This window comes from Thunnus albacares, chromosome 5 (genome assembly GCF_914725855.1).
Source record: "Thunnus albacares chromosome 5, fThuAlb1.1, whole genome shotgun sequence".
NCBI lineage: Eukaryota > Metazoa > Chordata > Actinopteri > Scombriformes > Scombridae > Thunnus > Thunnus albacares.
This window is the reverse complement of record NC_058110.1, coordinates 12,164,553-12,189,449: the sequence shown is the minus strand read 5'-3', so window position 1 is coordinate 12,189,449 and position 24,897 is coordinate 12,164,553. Positions and strand designations below refer to the sequence as shown.

Genomic DNA, 24,897 nt, shown 5'->3' with positions numbered 1-24,897 from the left:
ACTGAGAAGAGCAAACTTCCCTGAACTGTTTTCCTGCGGATGAAAGGTGGATTTTTTCCATCATAAATAACCAGAAGTAACCTGTTTGTGTTGGGATTAAACCAAACCAAATAAAACATTTAAAACTGGAAAAACATGGGTGATAAATTATTTTCCAGCATTAGAAAGAGAGTCTCTGCTTGATAGTGTGTGTAATATAAAAACTGTATGATTCTATAGTTGTTCTACTGTTTCCCAGATTTCATTCAGTTCTGAGCAACAGAACAGCACGTACTCAGGTTTTTCATGTCTGACTGTTTTGTAAAACCACTTGAAAGCATCACACTAAAGAAGAGTGTGTGCCATATGTTTCATGTGAACGTCACATTGTTTGCAGAAAAACCTCTTCACACCAATCTCGGTATTTTTTATTCCCATTGCTCAGTGTGTTGAGCATGTTGCACAAGAAGCAGCACGTTTATGTAATTTCACACCAAACAAAACGAGCAGACAGAGACTGTCACTACCTTCAGAGTTATTATTTGAAATACAATTTTATAATTAAAACAAAACAAAACCCAAAACCTTCATCTGCCAATAGCAACAAAATACAATGTGGACTACTTCAAGTGCTGAAACTGATCATTGTCCTACCATTGAGTGACCCACAATGAAGACGGGCAAGTCAGGGTGTTGGGACTTCATCAGGTCAATGTGCTGCAGGGAGTCTCTGATGTAAACCTGGAAATCCTTGATGTTCATCCTGTCTCCTTCACTCTGACCGTGGCCAACTGCGAACACAAAGAGCGGTATGAGGAAACTACTTGTTCAGCCACAGTCACCCGGAAAGAACACAATGACACCATTTTCAGTAAAGTTAGTCAAGGCTCTCCCGTCTACTGCGGCCCTCAGGTCGAAAATGGATGGCTTCCTTTTCATACGCAAGATGTACTTACTTTGCAGAGTCTAGTCTATTAAACATAAAACCCAAAAAAGTAGAAATTGCTGTGCTGTAACTGTGAGATACAAAACAAAAAACAAAATGAGGACAACAAAAAGTAGACACAAATGAAAACAGTTAGATTTTTTAGATGTTTTTGGACTTTGTTTGGTTGAAACAATATATTTGGAACATAAAAGAAGGATGAAACTCTGTCCCACAGACAGAAGTTTTCTTAAAGATGAACTCCAGATGGTTATTTTTTCCAATATCTGGATGTATTACAAAAAAACATTCTTATGTCTTTGTTTTTTGCTGCAAGATCTGCTCTGCTTTGAGGATATGAGGCATTAACTATTAACTTCTCTCCCAGTGGAGATGATTTCAAACATGTGAAATACAAATCGATTCATCCTTTTCTTTTAATCCAATGAGAGGAAAAAAAAGGAAAGAGCTCAAAGGAGGGATGAATAGAAAGAGACACAAAAGTGATGAGTGTGACTAAAAGGAAAAATGGAGGATAAGGAGAATAGGGGGGGGGGTGAAGTAGCAGAGAAGAGAGGGATAAAGAAAAGAAATGTGAAGGGGGTGAGAAGAGAGAGAAGGGAAGAATGAAGGATCAGATAGCAAACGAGAGGAAGGAGGGAAAATGTGAGAGAGCAGGTGAGTCTTTGATGAAGAAAATGAGAGGAAAAGAGGGAGAGGAACCTGGATGATGGCACGAGGAAGAAGAGAGGGATGGAGGAACAAAAAAGGAGGAAAGAAGAGAATAGAATGACATGAAGAAGAAGAAAGAGTGAGAGAGCAAAGTCGAGACAGAAAATGGAAGAAACAAATGTGATTGACAGAGTAAGAGGAGAAAAATATATGAATATGTATGTGTGTATGCGCACATATATTGTGTGTATGTTCGCTTGTTCTCCTCGAGCTCCCTGCAGCAGTGGCTGAGAGGTGAGGCGGGTTGCCATGGCGACCACTGAACCAATAACACCAGCGAGCTCCTAAACATTCGCGACATGTGCATCTCACACCTTCCTGCTCTCGCTGTGTGAATCGAAGCGTGTGTGTGTGTGTGTGTTTATGAATATACAGCGTGTGTATGCATGAGAATATCTTCACCCTACATGTTTTTCTGCTCGTCAATACTGAAGCCATCATCAGAGAGTGGAGATCAATGTCCAATCACAGCGGCGGTGAGTGATGGAGCACTGCAAACTTCAGATCGATGAACACTATTTCCCCGCCATGTCAGTTCAATGACCTCACACTCAACTGGATGCACATCGTTTGTTATTATCAAACACACACACACACACACACACAGGGTGACATATTCACACATGAGCACACTTAGCCGTTCAGATAACTGATACATAGATGTATAAACACACTGCAGAACAAAGAACAGAACAAATGATTACAAAGCCGACAGTAAACGTGCCAGTGACTCCTCTTCTCTGCTACAGGAATAAGAGGGATTGTGGGTGATAATTACATACAGGTGGGCCATGACAACAAAATGCACGTGAATGACGGAAAATGCAGCAAATGCAAATAGAAGATGCATGATAAATTTCACTGAAGTCACGACCAGAGCAATATATTATAATATCTCGGAGAATCATAAGGCGTGTCCTCGAGGTGCTGAGGTGATAAGGAATTATATATATGGGCAGCAACTGATGATTATTTCCATGATCTATTACACTTTAAATAATGTTTTGATTGTTTGTTTAGCGGAAAATTGTGATAAAATCAACATTGCAATTTCCCCAAGCCCACAATGACATCTTTAAATTTCTTATTTGGTCGGAGCAACAGTCCAAACCCCAAAGATATTCAATTAATAATAATAAAAATCTGAAATAGTCAGCAAATCTTTATATTTGAGAAGCCGTAACTAGAGAATGTTTTGCATTTTTGCTTAATAAATGTCTTGAATGAGCTCATTATCAAATCGTTGTTGATGAGTTTACTGTAGACAGACAAATTAATTACAGTAATCGACTGATTGTTTCAGCACTAAATGGATGCTTTGGTGAATCTTAACAAAAGCAGCACCGCATACACTTCAGAGTTGTGGAGGCACTGCCACAGGAGTCTGTGTAATGTGATCATGTGGTGTTTTTGTAACATGTAATATGAGTTGAGTGCCTGATGTAAATGATGATACAACTTCTGACTAATGTCTGAAATAAACTCAAACAAAATGAACATTTTCCTCGTGATGACGTCTTGGGGAATCCAGTCAGAGTTGTAGGGGAAAATAATATTTGCACAGACTGATCTATTCAAACTTTGTAAGCACTGATCTAATTAAATGTCAAAATTCCATTATTTTCCTCTCACGCATAATCTGTTGTAAATATTTCACCAGTGCCTGATCATAAAATAATGTCCGTGCTAGTGGATAAACATAGCATATAGCTCATTTTCATCAAGTTTCTTATTAAATCAACAATCAGTTCCTCTTTGTAAACTCTCATTTATGAGCTGCATCAGCGTAAACTCTGGATGCTGCACACATTTTCCATATTCCGCAAAATGAAAATATAATTCATGTATGTCAGCTATAAGTTTTGTATTTTTCTCTTAAATTTTGAGTTTATTAAGCAGCCATGATGCCACATTTGGAGGTTGTTCTGCACATAATGTTGACTGGTTAATAGATACAGTGTGTGCCAGATGGGCGAAACCTCCGTTCTGTGCAGGCTGAGAATGAAAAAGCCCTGAAAGTCCTATAATAAGAAAGAAATACATCAGAGACAGAAGAAAGTGTGATAGTAAGGATAAGTGAAAGATCTCACCCACTAGAGTGTATCAGAAGGTGCCCAAGGCGATGTGTGTGTGCGCTTGTGAGAGAGAGATAGATGAAAAACTAGCGTCTACAGGGACTTGTTCCAGTTCAGTATTTTCCATTTAACAGTGTGACATTTTACTGCGAGCCACTGAACAAACTGCTCCTGTGTGAGCAGCCTCAGTCATCCTCATCATTCACTCTATTTTCTACAAGCTCTGTCAGCTCTTTATTGAGATCTCTCCCTCTGTAAATATTTCCAAATTTGCAGCTGAGACTTTGTTTCTTTGTCTTCTCATCCTCTTTCTCTCTTGGTGTTGGTCTGTAGAAGAGTTTACTGAACACACATGCTGCTCTTTTCCTGCTGCACAGTCACAAGTTCAGACATTGCTGCTTGTACTGCCCAGTACAATAACACAGTACAGCCTCTGAGCTGAGCTCTGGGGAAGCAACAAACAATATCTAATTACTGTGTACTAACAAACTAACTATTTCCTTCTGTTACTTTCCAATTGTTCTCGTGCCTATTTCTCATTTCCTGTTCAAAGTACATTGTTGGGAAAACTGCAAACGGTGAAACATGATCAGGTTTTGTAAATACTATCAACTGATTAACAGATCTTGGACAAACTGAAAGTAAAAAAAGTCAAATTTTCCATTTGTAAAAACAAGGCAAAGAATCTACAGTCATGCTGGGCTTACTTTAAGCTAAATGCTAACATCAGCATGCTAACATGCTCACAATGACAGCGCTAACATGCTGATGTTTAGCAGGTAGACCACAATGTTTATCAGGTACAGCTGATGTTGGGGCTAAATGAAAAGTCCAGATCAAATTATTACAAACCATCTTGAGGTGGACATGAACGTCAGTACAAAATTTCATCCATCCAGTTGGTGTAGATATTCAGTCAAAATCACAAATGTCAACCTCACACTAAAAGGAAAAATCAGGGGATCACTAAAGTCAGTAGGATCCATCCTCCAGGTACATGAATGTTTGAACAACATTACGTGGCAATCCATCCGATATTTGTGGAGACGTTTCAGTCTGGAACAAAGTGACTGACGGTGCCATCCATAGAGTCGCTCTGCTAGCGTGGCTAGCTCAACCGTTTGACAATTCCTTTAATCCTTTTATTGATGGTAATAAATGTATAAATACAAAGTTTTATAGCAGCAGAGCCTCAAATGTTGGATGTTGGAGTGTCCTTTAATGCACCACCAAGAACAGTTTTCTTAAGTTGATTTTGAAACTTTACTGTAATCAACTGATTGGGTGCACAGGCAGTAGAAAAGCAGGTATAGTTTTGAAAATGAAGAACAGCTGTACAACATCAATGTGTGTGTGTATTATAATCATACAACTTTCAGTTACAACTCTCTGTTCATTTTTGTCATAGTTAGTTTCCCTCTTGTTCCTGCTATTGTCCCTCCAGCTCTCTGAGGAAGGTGGATCTCTGATAGTGTTTCCTCCACTTTTTCCTTTAATGTATTAAGGACTCGGGTGGTGTCTTTCTTTGTCTTTGACATCTTGGACCTAGTCTGCTGTGTGATCCCTTAAAGCCCACGGAGACACTGTATGATATTGGAATTATACAATTAATTGACCTGATGTGACCTTGTGCGAGATGCTGAGCCTGCTCATGGTTATTCGTCCTGGTAATTAGAATCAGCTAAAGGCCTAAAACACAGTTAACTGTGTGGCTGGTCTGTCTCTTGCTCAACCAGCAGGAGAGAGTTTCACTGAAACTGGAACACAGCCAGAAGTGTCACTTTGCAAGCACAATGTTTTCCTTGACAGTGCATTTAAAGCACACACAAACAAAGGCACCGCGGCAGAACAATAGAGCAATGTACCACCGAGCCTAATCTAACAGGCTTAGTTCACTCAACGAAGAGTGTTATCAGAAAGAGAGAGAGGTGGAGAGTGATAGGTTTTCTTTGAAGATACGCACAAGCTATTCAGTATGTGAGCTACTGATGAACATGAGTGTAGGTGTAGATGTATACATGCATTAAAGTACTGTAATGTGAGTGTGTTTGTGACTCACCGTGGTCGTGTGCAAACACCAGCAAGGACAGTTCCTTCAGTCTCTGTGCAATCTCATCGTATGGCCCACAGTGCTCCCCGGCCCCGTGGGCAATGAACACCAGAGCCCTGAGAGGAGAGGAGAAAGAAAAATAATAATTCAAGTGTTAATAAACACAGACCTTCACATGGCCTATTTCTCTCTGTATGTCTTTCACACACACACACACACACACACACACACAGACAAACAAACAGCAAATGTTTGCATTTGTGAGCACTCCCATGGAGAAAAATGCAAACATTTGCCTCCTTGATTAATCAAACTATTCCATTTCAGATAAATCTTGTACATTTCTCTCCCTCAGCACAGGGACTTTGTTTGGACATGAAAGAGACAAGGATGGGGGCCAGGGAGATGGAGGAACTGATGAGGTGAAGAGGAGCTTAAAGCAGAAATGTATGTCAACATCCAATGTGATCATAATCTGAAAATGCCTCAATGTTTGCAGTTTAGGCTGTTTTGGAGTTTTGTGTTTGCATTAATTTTGTAAAGTATGTCTATATACAGTATCTGTGCGTCATTGCTTTCCTTTGACTGTATGTGTGTTTATGTGTGAGAGACAGAGATAAGTAGGAGGCAGGATAGTAGAAAAAAAAAAGGGAGACAAAAATGGGCAGAGAAAGACAGGGAAGGAGAGCTAGACAGCCTGTGTTTTCAGAGATAGCAGCTATCATCCATCTGTCCGTCTATCTGCCTCAACACAGCCATGCACCATCCGAAACCGTCAAAACAGACACTGAGGGAATCCAGTAAAACACAATATGACCCGTAAATACACAAAAAACAGCCCTGACATTCTTGATGTCTTTTCATGGAATATTCAGTTTTCTGATTTATAGAAACTATGGTTTGGTTTTCTAAGAGTATCCATTAAAACATTAAACAGAAAGAAGATTGTATACAAAATATTTCTTCAGAACAGCAGATTCAATTTCCATCAAAGTCTTTTCCTAAAGAAGTGATTTATAATGTATTTACTCAAGTGAGCTGCACGGAAATAAACATTTCAAATTGAATATCCTGAACTTTTCCTGCTGGTTTGAGGCAGAACCATTTCGTTGATGAGGAATTTATGCAGTAAAATGTGCTGGGAATTCATTTCTCAGATAAATGGCATGGCATGTTACTCATTTTACTGCATTTTTGGGGGGCTGGGTTTTCTGATATACAATAGCTATGTTTTATGTTTCATAGGAAAATATTTTGCTTGCCTCAACCCTGCTGATGGAGACATTCTGTTTATTGAACTTGCAAACATCTGCTTTTACTCAGAATATTAAACAGATGTGGATACTTGAAGTTCATCATATCATATTTTTTTAATGTTATATAATGCGTCTGTTACAGATCAGTCAACATCAGATATGGTTATGTGGCTATTTGTGATGTTTTCATCCTGATATTTTGGTAGATACGATGCTATGATGAGGATTTTTATTGCAATCATGATTACTTAGTTTATAAGTGAAGACTTTATTGATCCCCAGAGGGGAAATTCACATGTTACAAAATTCCAAGAAACTGTCATAAAAGGCAGGAAACAGATGAAGAACTTTTAAAAATAATGAATACAACAAAATAAGAAACTAAGTAAATGACATGAAGCTGTACATAAAGCTTATACACATTACAATACAGTACTTATACATGTATGAATGATTTTTTATTGTGTGTCAGTCTTGCCAGTATGCCTGTTCTGTGATATGTAATACTGGAAATTAAATTTTCAATTAATGATGACAACCAAGTAGCCATTGTGGCTGGCCATTTGGACAATTAAGTCTTTGCCTACCTTTACCTTGAGGCACCTAAACAAATGAGACTGTTTGAAACCATGTAATTCGCGATTTGTCAGACACGCATCTTAGAATTTGACAGATGAAGCTAAAACCAACAAGTGTCAATAACAGGCTTTTTTTCTTTTTTTACATAATAGACTTATTATGTAAAAGCTAACAGGATAATCCCTTGTTAATTTCACCTATTAAATCCACTCAGTCTCGGAGGAGTGGATAAAGATGAGGTTAAAGGTATATTATGCAGGATTTGTCGGTTGGGCCCTCCTCCCTGGCTCAACGAGAGACAGAGAAAGACAGAGAGAGAGAGAGAGAGCAGTGGGAGTGAATGAAGAGAGTGATGAGTGCTGGCCAGAACAAAGCCATGAATCAGATAAATAAAACGTTATTTTCTGATTGTTTCGTGGCGGTTACGTTCTAAAGCTCAAATTAACATGCCAACACCTCCGCACAACCCTACGGGAAGGTGCCACATTGCCAGATTTTGTGTGAACGCAGAGCTTCATCCTGTCTGCTGTGGCCTCTCTGCTCTGCGTGTGTGTAGCTCAGCCCCGCCCTCGATCAAACAGACACACACAGACCTACAGCTCTTTATACATCCACAACACAGAGACAGAGAGCAGAGCGGAGCAGAGGAGAGAAATGGAGACAGCAATGTAACCTGGTCGCTACGCTACGAGTCCCGACCTCACACCCTGCGTACTGTTATTGGCTGGGGGCTACACACCCACTGCCCAAAGGTTGACGCACAGAAACGTCCTGAACACAGCAAAATAATAAGAAAATAAGAAAACACAGGCAGCGGCAGGGTCTCTGTAGATACATACACTGCTACACACTTCTAGTGGGTCATATGTGATGATTGAGAGGGATTATTTTTGTATGAGTCTATACATTGTTTTTTAGGAAAATCCTGCATACTATACCTTTAAGGAGGTATGACATGTATGATGCAAGAAGTAACTTTTGCTAATTTTACAGTCTCCACCACTCTGAGACAAGGTTTTTTAAGGTTTTCCTTCTTCTATCAGTGCATATTAAGCAGCGGAGAAGCTCTGAAACGCTCCAGTGTTCTTTCTCTAAGTAGCAGCAGTGCTGAGAAGCCTGTGAGAGCTTCAATCAGCAGCAGCAGCAGACAATTAGCCCCAATGTATTCAGCGACAGAGAAAAAGGGAACTGAGTGAAACAGGGAGAAAGTGAGTGTGTGGTGGAGTGCGGGTGGTGGGATGTGGCGGTGGGGGGGAGGAAGAGTAGAATAACAGTAGCTGTTCACCAGGTTCATTAGCAAATTACTCTGATTTCATTCGCTCTTTCCCTCCTTTTAGAAAGCCATTGCCTCAGGCTGAGACTTCCTCTGCACTTGTTGGCATAGAACAAGTGTGTGAGTGTGTGTATGCATGTATATCCGTGTGTGTGCTACCGTACAGTGTGTGTGTGTGAATGGCTGTCTTTGTATAGGCATAATAGTTTTTAACACACATGCCGAGGGGCAGCAGGAGATTAATGGGGCTAATCTGGGTTCATTGTAAAGACGACTGTACAGTGAACAACAGGCCGCACACTCCGCTGAAAGCCAGAGTCGTAATGTGGTATTTGTGATTTGCTATCTTTCTTTCTGTAAGATTCTCTCCATCCATCATTCTCTAAATAACTCTGTGGTCTTCTTGCTAATCTCTCTTTTTTCTTCTCACTCAGTTTTTGCTCCAACTTTATTTCCTCTTGTCTAATTCAGTTTCAGATGCAAGTACGTCTGAATAATATCAAGAGGAAAAAAAAAAAAGCAAACAAATGCAATACATCTGGTGACAGCTACCACTAGGAGATATGAAGTCTGTATTTTAGGAAGTTTCAAGGATTTAATTACCCAGAAATCTCATTTTAACAGATGCATTCATTCAGCTACAGGCATCTGCAGACCAGTGACAATATTCAGGCATCAACAGTGTGCTGGCTCAGCCGTGCAAAGCCAGCCCACTATTTCCACTTTGCTAAAAGTGGTCTGGTAAAGCTCAAGAGGCATTTGCTCGGGACATGAAGTGTTCGTTCAATAGGCTGTGACATTCTGACACTTCCCCCCTTTTACTCAGACATCAATATGAACTCTTCCTTTACTCGAGTGGACAAATGCACTACTCCCTAAGAGACAGCTCTGCAAAAAGACATTTTAACATGGCAGCTATGAAAATGTCAAATGTCTCTTAAACTTTCCACTGAAATCGGCTTCTTCAGGCTAAAGACAAGCCATGCTGCTGCAGTATCTTGAACATCTACTCGTTTGAATAATTGCTCACAAGTTTCGAAAGGTTAAAGAGTTTGTGAGTGACATCATTATCTACACCACTTTGCTTACTTCCACGATTGGTTTGGCTTCTTGCTGTCAGACTCAGTTGATTCTTAGTGGATGTTTTCTAGACTAAAGTCTTGTAGAGGAAACTGAGCTCACAAGAGCTGTGAGGCTGATACCAACTTCCATTTGAAGACAAAGTGGCTTTGACCAATCATGGTCATATCCCAACAAACACCTTCAAAAAGTCTTTGCCTGTGTATTGTGCAGAAATGCTGTATACAGGAGTTCAATTAATAATTGTTTTAATTATTTATCAATCTTTGGGTTTTTGATTAATCAAGCAATAGTTTAGTCTATAAAAATCTGGAAAATGTCCATCTCACTTTCCTAGAACCAAAGGTGGCGTCTTAAAATTACTTTTTTTCAACTCACAGACCAAAACCCAGACAGAATAGAAATAAATGACTTAACATTTGAGCAGTTATAAAAACAGTTTTGGATTACTTTCCTGTTGATCTACTATAAAAAAATGAATTAAAATTTCAGCACTAGATATATTCTGTTTAAACAATTTTGAAAGTGGAAGTGGGAGCAGCTACACAGCTGATCTTAATCTTATGGTGTTGCCCATTACCCCTAAAGGCTAACTTTGTGTTATCACTTGCATGACTATTCTCGGTTAAAAGACGTATTGACTATTTTGTGTATTCTGCTGAAGTACTTTAATCTTCCAATAAGAAAAGAGGCTTTCCATCTCTCTTTCTCATTATCTCTATTCCCTCTGTTCATCTATCTCTCTCATCTCTCATGGGAACTGGAGACCCACTTGTCTCCCACACTGTTTCAGTTGCTGGAACAACATGGCTTATAACCAGCCTTATTAAAACACTCAGAGAGAGCGAGAGGGAGAGTTTTAGTCCTCCCTCTGGCTCTGCTCAGAGCTATTCTAAACAACCACAGGCCCAAAACAAAGCCAAAATCCTAATCCCCTTAATACAATGCTGACTGGCTACTCAAAGATTATTTAGGAACTCACAAACCTGCCAAGTGCTTTCAATTCTGCACTTTAAACTGTGTATTGTACATTAGGTTCCAAATTTTAAGTATTTTAGACTAATGGTCACAGATGTTTACATTTAAAATGAGGAACAACCTAACATGACACTGTTTTCCACTCATCGCCCTGTCTTTAATCACCAGGGTTACAAGCAAACAATGGTGAGAAGTGTAATGACTTAGCAGAAAATAGCATAGAAACTAAAGTGGGCTAGTCCCTGAAAAGAAAAAAACATAGACAGTTAAAGTCCCCCTAAAGTGTAACTATGTATACTCTAATTTAACAAATGTAGCAATAGTAGAATTATTCATTCAATGAATAAATTCTTCTCTAGTAAAGGTTTAAAATAGTAATCCTGTTTGCATAGTTTCTCTTACTTTCTAATATAGCTAGTTAGTTTGTCAAGCCACCAAAAAGGAGACAATTACTAATCTGTGCAATCATTATACCTGATGTAATTGTGCTTACTTTCTTCATCTTGCTATATGTTATCATCACTATCTTTATACTGACATCTAAGAAGGAGCATGTCAGATCTGGTGGTACCTCTGACAGAGCTGATGTTACAATAGCTAAGCACGTAGCATTCTGCAACACCCTGATGAAGAAACATACATATCCAGCAACCTGCATCTTGAATTGTCTGATGAACACTTACTTACAAGTCAACATGAGGTGAACGCAGCATCAGGACTGTGTAAGCGTACGCATGCAGCATGACAGCAGGAAAAGCACAGGTGTAAATTATAAAATTAATGATGGCTGAATTCCATTTAGCTGCTTCAGTTTCAGGGTCTTGGTATTGTGCATGCTGGCTCACTGTCACACTGTCACTTACTGGGACACTTGAATAGAACAGAGCCATTGTTACTGGTATTAGTAACACCTGTGCTTTTCCTGCTATGCCAAGTCAAAATGTCCGCTATAAATAAAGCTCATACCAACCCCCAACTCCCCTGTTTTGTTGCATCAGTTTGAGCAGGACGAGGTTTAAGCAGGCGCAATAACTGAAAACATCTGTGTGTGTGCCTCCTTAACTACTCTGGGTTAGACCAGATTCCTAAACACTAACATGGTGTTAAATCAACACTTGTACATAGTTATAAACACAGTTCACCCAAAGCCACATCAAACTTTCCACTGTTTACTAGTTTGGATTTTTCTGTAACATTTTATTTGACATTTAAAACTATTAAATTTTCAGTGTTTAATATAATATAATATATATATATAAACATACTGCAGTGTTAAATTAACACTGGTGTCCAGATTGAGCAGGAGCCAGAAGATGAGACAATGACCGAGCACTGGCATGTTAATCTGATTAATGGATTTAGACTGCTCGGAACTTTAAGGTGTGTGTGTGTGCGTGTGTGTGTGTGTGTGTGTGCGTGCGTGTGTGTGTGTGTGTGTTCCTATACTCTAATCTCGTGTGTATCACGGTGCAAGTGAATGTAGGAAAAAAGAACCCCAAATTGCTGAGCTTTCTTTGAAGAGCTGCCCAAAGGATGTGATTTACGGTGTGTGTGTGCATTTGTGTGTGTGTGTGTGTGTGAGACCACATCAATGATGTTAAGTGCTGCAGACTCAGTCAATGTACATTTATAGGGGTATAGAAATATAGAGCCAAAGATGAAAGGAAAAGAGAATAAAGAGAGGAGTGAGGAAATAGGACATCAGTGGCCTTTGAAAAGCCAAATTTAGCAGCTTTTGAAGACTTTAAAACCAAAATTAAAAAAAAAAAACCAGCATGACCAGCTTGCTGAATTTGAAAATGTATGAGGACGACACCAGGGAAGTGGAAGTACAGTGACTGAACTTCAAATAAATACATATATTTAGGATATGATGCATATTGCACTGCTATATGTAATTACGTTCAGTATTAACCTGAAATTGGACATGAAGAACAGATTGCGTTGTCTTTACATTCGGCTTAATTCACAACATTTCAGTACTGTTCAACACACCCTGTGACTTTGATTTTGGTTCTGATATGACAGAGACGGACAATGTGACTGGTGGAAAATGAGATGGAGTCTAATAGAGGGAAGAAGTGTGACAAACCGGTTGGGAAAAGAAAGCAAGAAATGGGAGAGTTGTTACAGAAAGTGTATGAGTGTGTGCTGTGCAGAAAAAAAACACACAAGAGAGAGGTGGAGGAAATTGCTGTGTGGAGAGAAATGGAGGCAGACAGACAGCAGGCAGCCACAGCAGGAAAGTTTACACCCGTGATTTACAAAAGCTAAACCAAAGAGACACAATGTTTTTGTCCAGTGAAAGGCCTCAGTGAAACTCATTTCATCAGTTCACCTAAAATACAAAAAGGACATGTTTTTCTCTTCTTTGCAGAGAGCAGTATCAATACAATGGAGCTAAAGGACATTTAATTTATGGTGCAACCGCCATAAATGACTTGAAACCATACAGCAATCATGACACAACCATCTGCATCTGTTGTGAAACGTTAAACAGGAAACTAAGTGTGAGAGTACCTCTGACAGCAGTCAAGTGAACAAGTATTCATGCAAAGTAGGTTTCGATGCCTCCCTCATAGCTCAAACTGTTGCTCTGGAAATTTGAAACTAACTGATACTGCAAACTTATCATCCAATGCAAAACTGACCAGAGAGGAACACTGTGTTGCCTCAACCTACATGTCGTCACAAGCACATTGCACACTTTCTTCCGTTGAAAAGGATGCAAATTTTGTACACTCAAACTTTCTACTGGCGATCATACAGTATACAGTTTTTAGGCCTTTTTTGATCATCTACTGTTTTTAGGGATTAAATATTTCAGGAATATATTTCAACTTATTTGTTATGCACCAACACTTCCTTGGTAAATCCAACTTTTTTACACATTTTCTTCTTTTGTAGCTTTTTTATGTTTGAAAACCCTTTTTGTATTTTTTTTTCAATGTATCTTATCACCACTTACAGTACTGTTGCAACCACTTTTCCCATTGGCATCATCAGATCAAATTGAATATATCCTCATATTTAACACATCTGTATAGGAGCAGAAATCAGTTTAATTAATGGAAATCATAATAATGATGAAGAATTATTTACACTCCCATTTGCACGATCCATGTCTCTGCTTATTTCAGGCTGTTGCTCATGCAGGAATTTAACTTTATTGTTACAATATTAATATAATCGTTAAGTCACTGTGAATACGAGCATCAGTGGAATGAAAATTAAAAACTGACTATGAAACATTTCATATTAAATAACAGTAAGTGATCACAGCTGCTACCTGGAATCACTTACTCAGTGAATTTTATGGAAATATAAGTGGCCCTGATATATTATTCACTGCATTACTCAGCCAAAATTTGCCCTCCGGCACGATCATGATAGGAGCCATTATAAGCTTTTATCTTAGTAAAGTATCCTCCACTGACAAGCGTAACAGTGGCAGCAAGCAGCAGGGAAATTAAATAGTCTGACAGCAGAAGTACAATCAGGGAAGGAAACTCACCCAGACACCATCAATGAAAACACTGATAACAGCATGACCCATTTACACAAGCTGTGTGAGTTTATGACTGTCAGCTGTATGCAAAGTCGAGCATTACGTTCTTTATTTAAACACAGGTATGGCCGGTGCACTGGTCTCCATGTGGGTTCAAAGCCCCAGTTAGAGGAAGGGCTGTCAATCATTGCTGGTGCCCCTCCACCCCTCCACCCCCGGCACCTTTCACCTACTTCCTGGTTCTAGTGAAAGGGTCTTTCAGGAGTCTGTGACCTTTGACCCCATCTCATTCTCATCCCACCAGAATATATTTATAATAACGATAGTGATGTGTTACCACATTTTTGCAAGTTTTACTGCTGAAGAAGAGGAAGCAAACAAGGTAAAAATGCTGCAAAGGTTTTTATCTTTGACAGAAGTGTTTGTCTGTGAAGAAGTTTGTGTTTGAAGGGAAAATTTACCAGGTCACAGAAATAGTTTCCTTCCCTGCCAACAATGTCATGCTCATTCTATGAAAACATTAACATCCACATGAAAAGTGTTGAACCTCATTTAATGTGAGAGTTGACTTCTGATATGTTTTACAACATTTAAAAACATGAGAGAAGCTACATAAAATCCATAAAGTAGTACTGCACATATGAGGTATGTGACAGCATATATTCCAATTTCCGATTAAAAATTTCCAATTTCCCAGTTAAACAAAAAAATTCAACTTTAGAGAGAAGATGAAAGGAGAACTCTGATGCATCTGAGGCCAAAACTGTACAAAAAGTGAGTTTAACAACCAAAATCAATATCAGGAAGGCTGTGTGGATGTTTTGCACACTCAGCATATGTGAGTTTTACTGATCTTTGTTGATGTCATCGCTGTCCTCGAAGGACATTGAGACTTATGGACGCCTGGTCGATATTTGTCCTAAAAACGTTCTTTTTGTAAGTACAGCTACAGCACAAAGCAGGCCACTGAGTTACTTTTTAATCCATCAACAGCATCGACCTGCTGTTGCTACACTGTTTTCTCATCTATCTGCATCAGGTATAATCAGATATTTAACATTATTTAACTGTTAATTAACAGCTGCAATGTGGCCATCATGGAGTGTTTGGGAAGCTTTGGTCCACTGGCTACAGATTTATTGATTCCCAAATTAGAATGTGACAGTATTTGACAGTTTACTATTAAACCAACACGACATGTTTTCTGAAATAACCCAGGATGGCCGACTGATGGTTGGTTCTCTGTTAAAAGCATCGACAGAGCAAGCAAACTAGCTGGCTGATGATGCTTTCCATCGCTACTTGGAACTTTTTTCAGCATCAGTTCCTGTAGCTGCAGACATAAACATCAACCAGTCATCAAACCTCCTGGTGTTTTTACACAAAGGTCATAAAGGGGGTCTTTCCCATCCGCTCAGTGTGAGATTTACTATTAACCAGTCTGCTTAATTTCCACTTTTGTGCTAAACAAACATCTTGTGCAATAAACTGTCTGGCCTACTGGTGAAGGTGGTTGAGTCAATAAATATAGGCCCACCAATCTCAAACTGCTGACAGTCACCATGGTTACAGTACGTCACATCGCAGCTTTAGTGGTGTTGATGATGATGGCAAAGGTGGTGTTGAAGATGGTGTTGATGATGTCATAGCGAGGAAAAAGTAGAAAAAGTGGAAGATGAAGAAGGAGAAGATGTAAACAATAGTAGTAATGATAATGTAAAACACCACAGTGATAAAAAAAAACTGTGCAGAAGAAGAAATACTGCATAGACGTAGCAGCTGTGGAGTCGGATCAGACTCTGTATGAACATATTAAAAGACTAAGAGACTTTCAACTAAGCCCTTTCACTTTACGATGAGAAATGTTCAAGCAGAGGCTCCGGCTTAATCTGCAGCTATTTTCATAATCAATAAATCGTTCAAGCCATTTTTTCAAGCAAAAGTTCAAAGCAGTCACCAGTTCCAGCATCTTAACTGTAAGGATGTGCAGGCTTTCTTTGTCTTCTGTGTTGGGAAAGTGAAAAACTTCATGTTTTAACAGGAGATATGCTTGTTTTTGGACAAAACCTTGGAGCTTGGGCTTTAGGAAATTAGGATTTGTATTATTTTCTAGCATTTTGTAGACCAAAAGATTAATTGATCAACAGAGAAAATATCCGTCAGACTGATAAGAAATGCTAAATAAAGCACGTAATTGATGGTTGCAGCCCTATATTGGTTTGTTTTTGGGTCCTCACCAACCATGTCACTTACAACCAATAGTGAGATATTATCAGAAGTCACTTCATTATCATACATTACCATAATAACATACATTCAATTCATAACTATGCATCACTACAAGACTTTTTGGGCTGCTGTTTGAATGAACTGTCAAACATCAAATCTCTTGTCTGAAGTTTTGAAGCTTATCGATGCACCAGCTGCTCCTGTACTGGCTGAAGATGAATGAACTTGAAAGTAGCTGTTTTCACAAATAATTCAAAATCAGATAATCCTTCCATAAATTATAGCGTGTTAAAGATATAACAAGTATCAACCGTGTGTGCTAAGAACTTGTATTTCCTAATGCCTATTCATACCAATGGCTATAACCATGTTTAAACTTAAATACTTATAATATTATATGCTTCTACAGTACAGAGCCCCAGATTTTATGAATTTGGTGTCACGTTGTGTTGAATTACTAATCTGACTCCTGCAGTGAGTGGGTAGCTGTGAGTCTAGAGGCTCCATCCAAGCAGAACACAGAAACCTCTTTTACTGCGAAACATCAGACTATGGTGACACTTTGTGTTAAAACGGGAGGTGTGTATCAGAGAATTTCTTTACTGATAAAGTGTAGGCTGTACGATAGACAACAGGCCAGAGTGTCTCCTTAAGTGACACTTGCTCAGCAATTTTACAGTCTGATAACATCCTGTGTGTCACCTCGACCAATACATCGGTTTTGGGATGTACTGGTCTGATATTGGCTTTCAGTTCAATTTAATTAGTTTGTTTTTCACTCCTCAGCAACGGCTGTTCAATATTTTTCATTCAATTCATTCAGCCCCCCTACTGACATGTTGCAGTTGTGGGTGTCATTTTGTTAAATAACTTCTGTTTAATCAGCCTATAAAACCTACAATAAAGCTACTTCAGAAGCTGCTAGCTCAGCTAAAGGAATTTCATTAGTCTGGGCTTCATTGTGTTAAGGGTCCTATGAAAGAGTAAATGCTGAGGTCTGTATAAAAACACATTTTTGGCTACACTGCACACACAAAATATCTGATATCAGTACACAAATATCACCATATCAGCCTTTATAAACCCGTATAGGTCAACCAGTATACACACCACAACACACTACATTTCACAGGCTCTTGCATGCCTCTCCGCCATGACTGCATGCATTTTTAGCATTGTCACTGGCTGGCCGTCATTCAGAAAGCTCTTATATAAGCCACCCAAAGCCTCAGCTCTAAAACAGTTCCAACACAGAAGGATCAGGAGCTATATTAAGCCTCCAGTGTTTCAGCCTTTTACTTCCAAAAACACGTTTTGCAGAGGGATTGCTGTGGTATTGCATTTGCTATTTTGCAGTGTGGTTTATTGCTGCTATTGGCTGGAGCCGTAGCGAACATTTTTAGACTTTGTTATGATCGAATGTAGAGCTGTCACACATGTTCATTCCAACCTACTAACACAAAAACAACACCACTCACATCACAGATATATCTACGAACATGTATACAAGCACATGCGTGTACAAATGCAGTGTGCAGTAATATCTTGACTGCAGATGTTTAATGGGCCTCTAATTTCTGTCACCTCTCTTTCCTTCTGTGCTCTTACATGCTCACACTGCTACAACTATGTGGCTTGTAATCACATCTGAAGTGTGACATCTGTGTTTCATACTCTGCCACAGCCACATGTGTAGAGAGGGCAGGGTGCAGAGGACTTAAAAAGGCAGAACGCATAGCAAAGGGGCCTCTGACAGCAGACTGTGGAAAATACCTCTATTAAACGTGTCAGAAGTGGCATTTTTTATAAACTGGACACACTAGTTGTGTTTGATGTGTTTTTGGCCAGGAGACAGCTCTCTTTCACACACCAGAATGCCTGATGAGTCACGATCTCAGGGCCTTTTGCGAATGAACTATGATGCTGTTCATTGGGGTTGAGAAAGTAAGCAGAAAACAACCTCAAAAACACAAGTATGCATAGCTATGAGGAGACAGATGCTGACATTTCATAGCAAGTGTTGCATCATCCTTGGAAACCACACTCCCCCACCATCATCCCGCTCAACACCCACTGCTACTATTAATATTATTAGTCTTATTATTATTATTACTATCCATCTCTATGCGTGACTTGCATTGCGCTATGCTCTCTCTCCTCCCTCTCTCTCTCTTTCTCTCTCAACCCAGCCAGTCGAGGCAGATGGCCGCCCACCCAGAGCCTGGTTCTGCTCGAGGTTTCTTCCTGTTAAAGGGGAGTTCTTCCTTACCGCTGTTGCCAAGAGCTTGCTCATGGGGGAATGTTGGGTCTCTGTAAAGAGTATGATCTTGGCCTGCTCTATATGAAAAGTGCCCTGAGATAACTTCTGTTGGGATTTGGTGCTGTATAAATAAAATTGACTTGACTTGACGTGACTCAGAACTGATGCTCATATTCATCCGTCTACTCATGTGTTCCTACATTTCAGTCACATGTGTGGATTTGTTTTGATTTTTGTTTCCCTGGTTGCACTGCAAAGAGAGCCAAACACACAAAATGTTGTTAAGTTGCACTGCAGCTCAGACTGAAGAAACATACTGTACTCCACATTGGAGCCTCTTTGTGGTACAGTTTGTGATCTTCTCGGGCTGTTACATATATGTCCTGACTTCAACATTTTACGATTTTTATAAACTGGGTCCTGGTCAAGGGCCATAGTCTGCATATTGTCGTCCCCTCCAGTTCAAAAGCTGATCAAAAGTTCTCAATGGTGGTATGAAGAGCATCTCCAATTGGAGTAAAATCTACTTTTTATGACAATGAGCACAGTCTGATATGATAACTACATGTTAGGTTTCAAATTGTTTAGTGGGATGAACTGGTCCTGGGTCTTTTTTTAATGAGGTCATGACCCAGAATGAGTCACTGGTGCATCTGGTAGGCCACTGGGGAGATTAACATAATTATAATGTTTTTAACGAGCTGAGGTCACAGAATGAGACTAAATTGTCCAGATTTACAACAGACTGGTTTTATTTTGTTTCATTTCTTGTTTATGTGTTTTATTTCAACCTTTTGATGCTTTCCTGTCACATTTATGATGAAGCAAAGCGATTCCTTAAATAAGGACTCAGGCAAGGACCTTAATATGATTTACGATAAACTCCCTTGATGTGAAGATGATTTATTGTTATAAGCATGGACCAAAGCCAAACTTCTACATCTGCATTTATAACTGTTGGGTTACTGAGTTACAGCTCTTAAACACAATAGGCTACATGTCTGTCAATGTTCTCCTCATAATGTGGCCCCATGTTAAGATTAAGACAACAAATAAATGATTCTGCTGATTTGCTTTTGCATTTAAGTCAGGATATGAGACAATGTAGACTAACTACCTCCACTGTGTGTGTACTTTTATTACAGCTGGACAGAACACACGCACACACACACACACACACACACATGCTTAAACATTAACATGCAGGACCTCACAAGAAACTAAGTCGTCATGTGACTCAAGGACTGAAAACAACCATGTGAATGGGATTACTGTCAACGACACAGATCTCATAATTTTAAACAGTAGGCTACTTAGAAATGAACCCATCTGCTTTCTTTAGTATATACTGCATCTCACACACATAGAATACTATAGTCTATACACACACAGTGGGACAGCTGAGAGTGAAACAGAGATACTTTTTCCGCTATTTTTCCGCCTCCTTTCTCTACTGACCTTGGCGCATCTGCGGGCTCCCAGTAACGGCAGAACAGGTGCAGTCCGTCGGCGTTGACGATGTGCTGCAGGTCGGTGTAGGGGACTCCCTGCGGGCTCCGCCGCGGAGCAGTTGTCGGCTCGGGCATGGAGGAGTCTGCAACAGAGACACGGAGCAGCGATAACAACACATCGCTGCCGTAGAGGTAGCAGCTGAAGCCGGCAACGAGAAGGCAGGTGGCGGCGGTCACAGCGTTCATTGCTTATTAGTGTGTGTGTGTTTGTTTTGGTGCGTGTTTAAGGCACGCGCCGGAGATGAGAGGGTTAGTGTAATGTAGGTGAGGATATGCCGGCCCGGATCTAGTCCTGAGCTGCCACACACACACACACACACACACACACACACACACACACACACACACACACACACACACACACACACACACACACAATGTTATGAGAGCGTCCGCAACGACCGGTGTTACGTCACGAGACCATATGCTCTGTTTTCCACAAGGTCTCTCTCTCTCTCTCTCTCTCTCTCTCTCTCTCTCTCTCTCTCTCTCTCTCTCTCTCTCTCTCTCTCTCTCTTTCTCTCTCTCTCTCTGTAATTCAAATTTGCTTTATTGGCAAATAATATTATTAGAAATAATATTGGAAATAATAAGGATGAAATCCTTTTAAGGATGAAAAATGTAAAAATTTGTCAGATTTCATTTGAATGAGCTAAATAAAAAGATTAAAAATATTTTATTTTATTACTTTATCGTTTTAGAAAAATAAATACCTCTCTCTCACTCACACACGCATGCTCGCGTGCACACTTGTCCGGATGCAGCATACAAACACAGAGCTGATAAACATTATCATTGCCGAAGCATATAATACACCTGCATATATAAACAGTCTCTCTCCAGTTCTTTACACATACAAACAGAATCATCTCAAAAGATAAACTGATACACTTCAGTTTCTCCTGCAACCCTGAAGCAACTCTCTCTCTCTCTCTCTCTCTCTCTCTCTCTCTCTCTCTCTCTCTCTCTCTCTCTCATCAGGTCCGACTGGATGCACAGAATATCTACATAGTGTTAATGGTATGCACAGCATTACAAAGAAGGTGTGTGTGTGTGTGTGTATATAACGCTGATAGTAAAAATAGCCCTGTGGTGTCAAGCTATTTCCTGAGGTGATCGGGTTTCGTCTTTCAGGTTTAGTGACCTGACAGCCTGTAAGCTTAGTGATAATTAGGCAATGATAAGTGATTTATGGCTGCATGTCGGTGATTATTACAGAAAAGCTTGACCGTGCTTCTTTCTTGAAACATTTTACAGCCTACCTAATGTGATTTCAATCATTTACACCATGTTGACCATGGCTGTCAGCCAATTCTGCACGGAGAATTATGGCTCATTTCAGCCGCATATGACAGCTGAATTATATCATAACAGAGCACATGAATAACTCTGAATCATGCGCATCATCACACACGCGGAAATAATCTTTATCACTAAAACTTGTGCATGAATTATAAGAAACTGCTCCAGTAGCATGTGTGTGTGTGTGTGTGTGTCCCTTCTTGTTTTCATCTCAGCAGCATTCATACCTTCACAGGACTTCAACATCACCACCTTCATGCAGGGAAAGACAGAGCTGGCCACCAGGCTGATATTGCTCTCTTGCATGCTTCCGTTTACAGAATAAGAGCAACGCAATCGACAAGTGTCTCTATAATTAAATTGACATTATAGCCTCAAATGAACCGATTGATCTGCTTTGACCGCTGTTATCCATTTAAGTGGCTGTAATAGTGGGAGACGCGCTGTAACACAGTAACATCATCATCAAGGTCTGCGGGTTTTATGAAAAATGATGAATGGAGGAAGATGAGTGAAGATGCTTCATGCATGTGCGGATATCCGTACAAAACAATAAGTTATATTCCAAAACCAAAAGCTACAACAATGTTATTCTAGTTAAACTGAGCGCCGCGGACACGCACTTAGTCTCTACACGACTATTATAAGAATATTACAGGAACATCACAGAGATGAAACCAACCTGCGCAGGAGCGTCTGCAGGGAAGTTTCAGCTTCTTCTCGGACTCTCTGCTTCCACTGTTGGTCTCTCTCTCTGATGCTCTGCTCTCGCCACCCGCCAAGAGAAGAATGCAGTCAGCGACGTTTGGTGAGAAACTAAATAAGTATTCACACACACACACACACCCTCTCTCTCTCTCTCGCACACACCCTGTGTCTCCCTTTCTCTCTCTCTCTCTCTCTCTCTCTCTCTCTCTCTCTCTCACTTACACACACTACACATTACATGTTTCCCCAGAGGCGGAGATACAGCTCTTCTCTCGCCCCTTCTGTTGAGCCTCATTTACTGTAAAGAGAAAAAAACCCAGCATGTTTGAGTCCACATGGTTCGTATTTCTTACCAGACCAACTGATATTTTTCTTATTAAAGGCATGCTGTGTGGATCAGCCTCTCTAAAGCTCTCACCAGATGAGACTTATCTACTATGAATGACAAAATAGGTCATTGTTCTGCAAAAGGACCCATGTTTTCTGATCTAGTCATACTTGTATGGTGAAATTGTTTTTTCCATTACACATCACCATTACCCAAATGGGTACTGCTTTCTCATAGGGCTTATAAGCTATAATTAATGGCTTTAACGATAGTTGATAAATCCTTTACTAATAACAAGTTTTATAGATGAGTTATGAACCATCTATTGGTTGTGGAAAATCCTGCTCCAGCAGGAAACTTGCTCTACTAGTCCTTTAATTCATAGGTCGAGATCCGTCCAATAGACTCATTTTCTGGAAAATGGCTGCAGGGCATCTGGACCAAAAAGTGTATTCATTAATTTATAAACAACGTATTAGCACTTGCAACTGCATTGTCAACAACACCTGTCATAGACATTTAACCTCTACTGTTCCCTCTACATTATTAAGAATCTAATCAGTAAGCCAAACTCTATGTATGAGTCAGGAACTGAATGACCTTTCTCTACATTTCCAAGACATATGCAGATAAAACCCATTGATTTTGTGCAAGAAGAAACACTACATAACCAGTTATGTATAAATCAAGTTCATAACATATTATCTGCTAACTACTGATTCACTAAACTCTCCAAGTTGTTCTTATTTACTGTAAACCCGAACCCTCAACTACCTTCTTGTCAAAGCAACCAGAACTGCTTCTGTCTGTTTGCTCTACATATGTCTCCATCTCCACTGCTGTTAGGGCGCTCTGATATTCATGTGGACTACACGTGTTGTTAATTTGTCGCTTACTTCCTATCTTTATTGGACTGTTTTAATAACCCCCCACATGTCGAAAGCCCCACAAGAAAAAGGTCATACACTGGATCTATCACAGTACAGAAACCTCCTCACTGTAGCCGGTTCAGGTCTTGTTAACATTCTTAGTCAACTTGAACTCTTGGCTGCGTCATCTGCCATAGTATTTTACTCACACACATGACCCAGTATCCTGTCTTTACTGGTCCCCCCCTTTCCTGGTTCTGGTCTTATCTTGCTGATAGAAAGCAATGTGCTAAAACTGGGGACTCTAAATCCAACCCTTCAACCAAGGGGTACCCCAAGGCTCAGTCCTCAGACCACTACTTTTCATCATCTACATGCTTTCCTTTGAGTCACATTCATGGACTTAGTGATCATTGCTACAACACTTAACATAGCTTTTGTTTGTATGTGTGTCCTTGGATTACATGTAAGGCGCTTAAATCAAATTTATTATTATTACTATTATTACAGGAATATTTTTGAGTTTATATTTGCACATGATGAGGTTTTGTTCTTTTCTTGACAGAGTGTATTTGCCATATTCTTAGCTATTAGTGCTCGATTTACAGTTTGGTTCCCACGGTACACTTCTAGTAAACCTCTAGTGGTTTAATGTCTCATCTTGCTGTAGTCATGTAATTAATACACGGTGACTTCATGTTTGGATTGGGTTACAGGTATAACACTCTTGAAACTTTTACCCCCAGAGAGCTTTAAAATACTCCTTACAGCATGTCTATTTTTCACATGGCCACAAAAGGTCCTTGTCAGTAAAATATAAATGTCAGTAAAATGTAAACACTAGTCGTTTTGAGTGTTTGAGCAAACTACATGCTTTCGTTTATTTAGTCTCTTAGAGAGATATAATGGTCTTGTGTTTTTGGACTCTTTATGTGAATCCATAGACATCAGGAGGCTGTTTTGTGCTAAAAAAAACATAAAAGATATTTAATGAAAGCCTTTACTGGAAAATCAATTTGTTTTGTTTCCACTTCATATGATTCAGAGTGTTCTCATTCCAATAAACAATGACTCATTATACCTGGTTTTAGTTAGCAGAGGATTGTTGCGGTTGTAGATCTTTGTGGTTGAATACCAGAGAGTAATTTCTTCCCACTTCTTTAACTGCTTACTGCACAGACACACGCTCAGAAAAATACAGCACGTGTCATTTTCTCTAAAAAGGAAACAAACAGTAAACATGAAAGTGAAGGAG

The 24,897-nt window shown here is 39.7% G+C and overlaps 1 protein-coding gene across 2 annotated transcripts in view; it reads right to left on the bottom strand.

Moving 5' to 3' along the window:
* Positions 1-22,558, bottom strand: part of mgll (monoglyceride lipase) — a 40,145-nt gene extending 17,587 nt beyond the window's left edge. Inside the window, exons 1-4 of one of the 2 annotated variants that reach the window (XM_044352252.1) lie at positions 22,420-22,558; positions 20,383-20,518; positions 5,771-5,877; positions 634-770 (exon numbers count right to left, since the gene is read on the bottom strand). In XM_044352252.1, the coding sequence (XP_044208187.1) occupies positions 634-770; positions 5,771-5,877; positions 20,383-20,510 (372 nt within the window). In that variant the 5' untranslated portion in view covers positions 20,511-20,518; positions 22,420-22,558. Of the gene's footprint in view, positions 1-633; positions 771-5,770; positions 5,878-20,382; positions 20,727-22,419 lie in introns of those variants that run through there. The other variant, XM_044352250.1, reaches the window with a different exon arrangement.
* Positions 22,559-24,897: the final 2,339 nt, after the last annotated feature.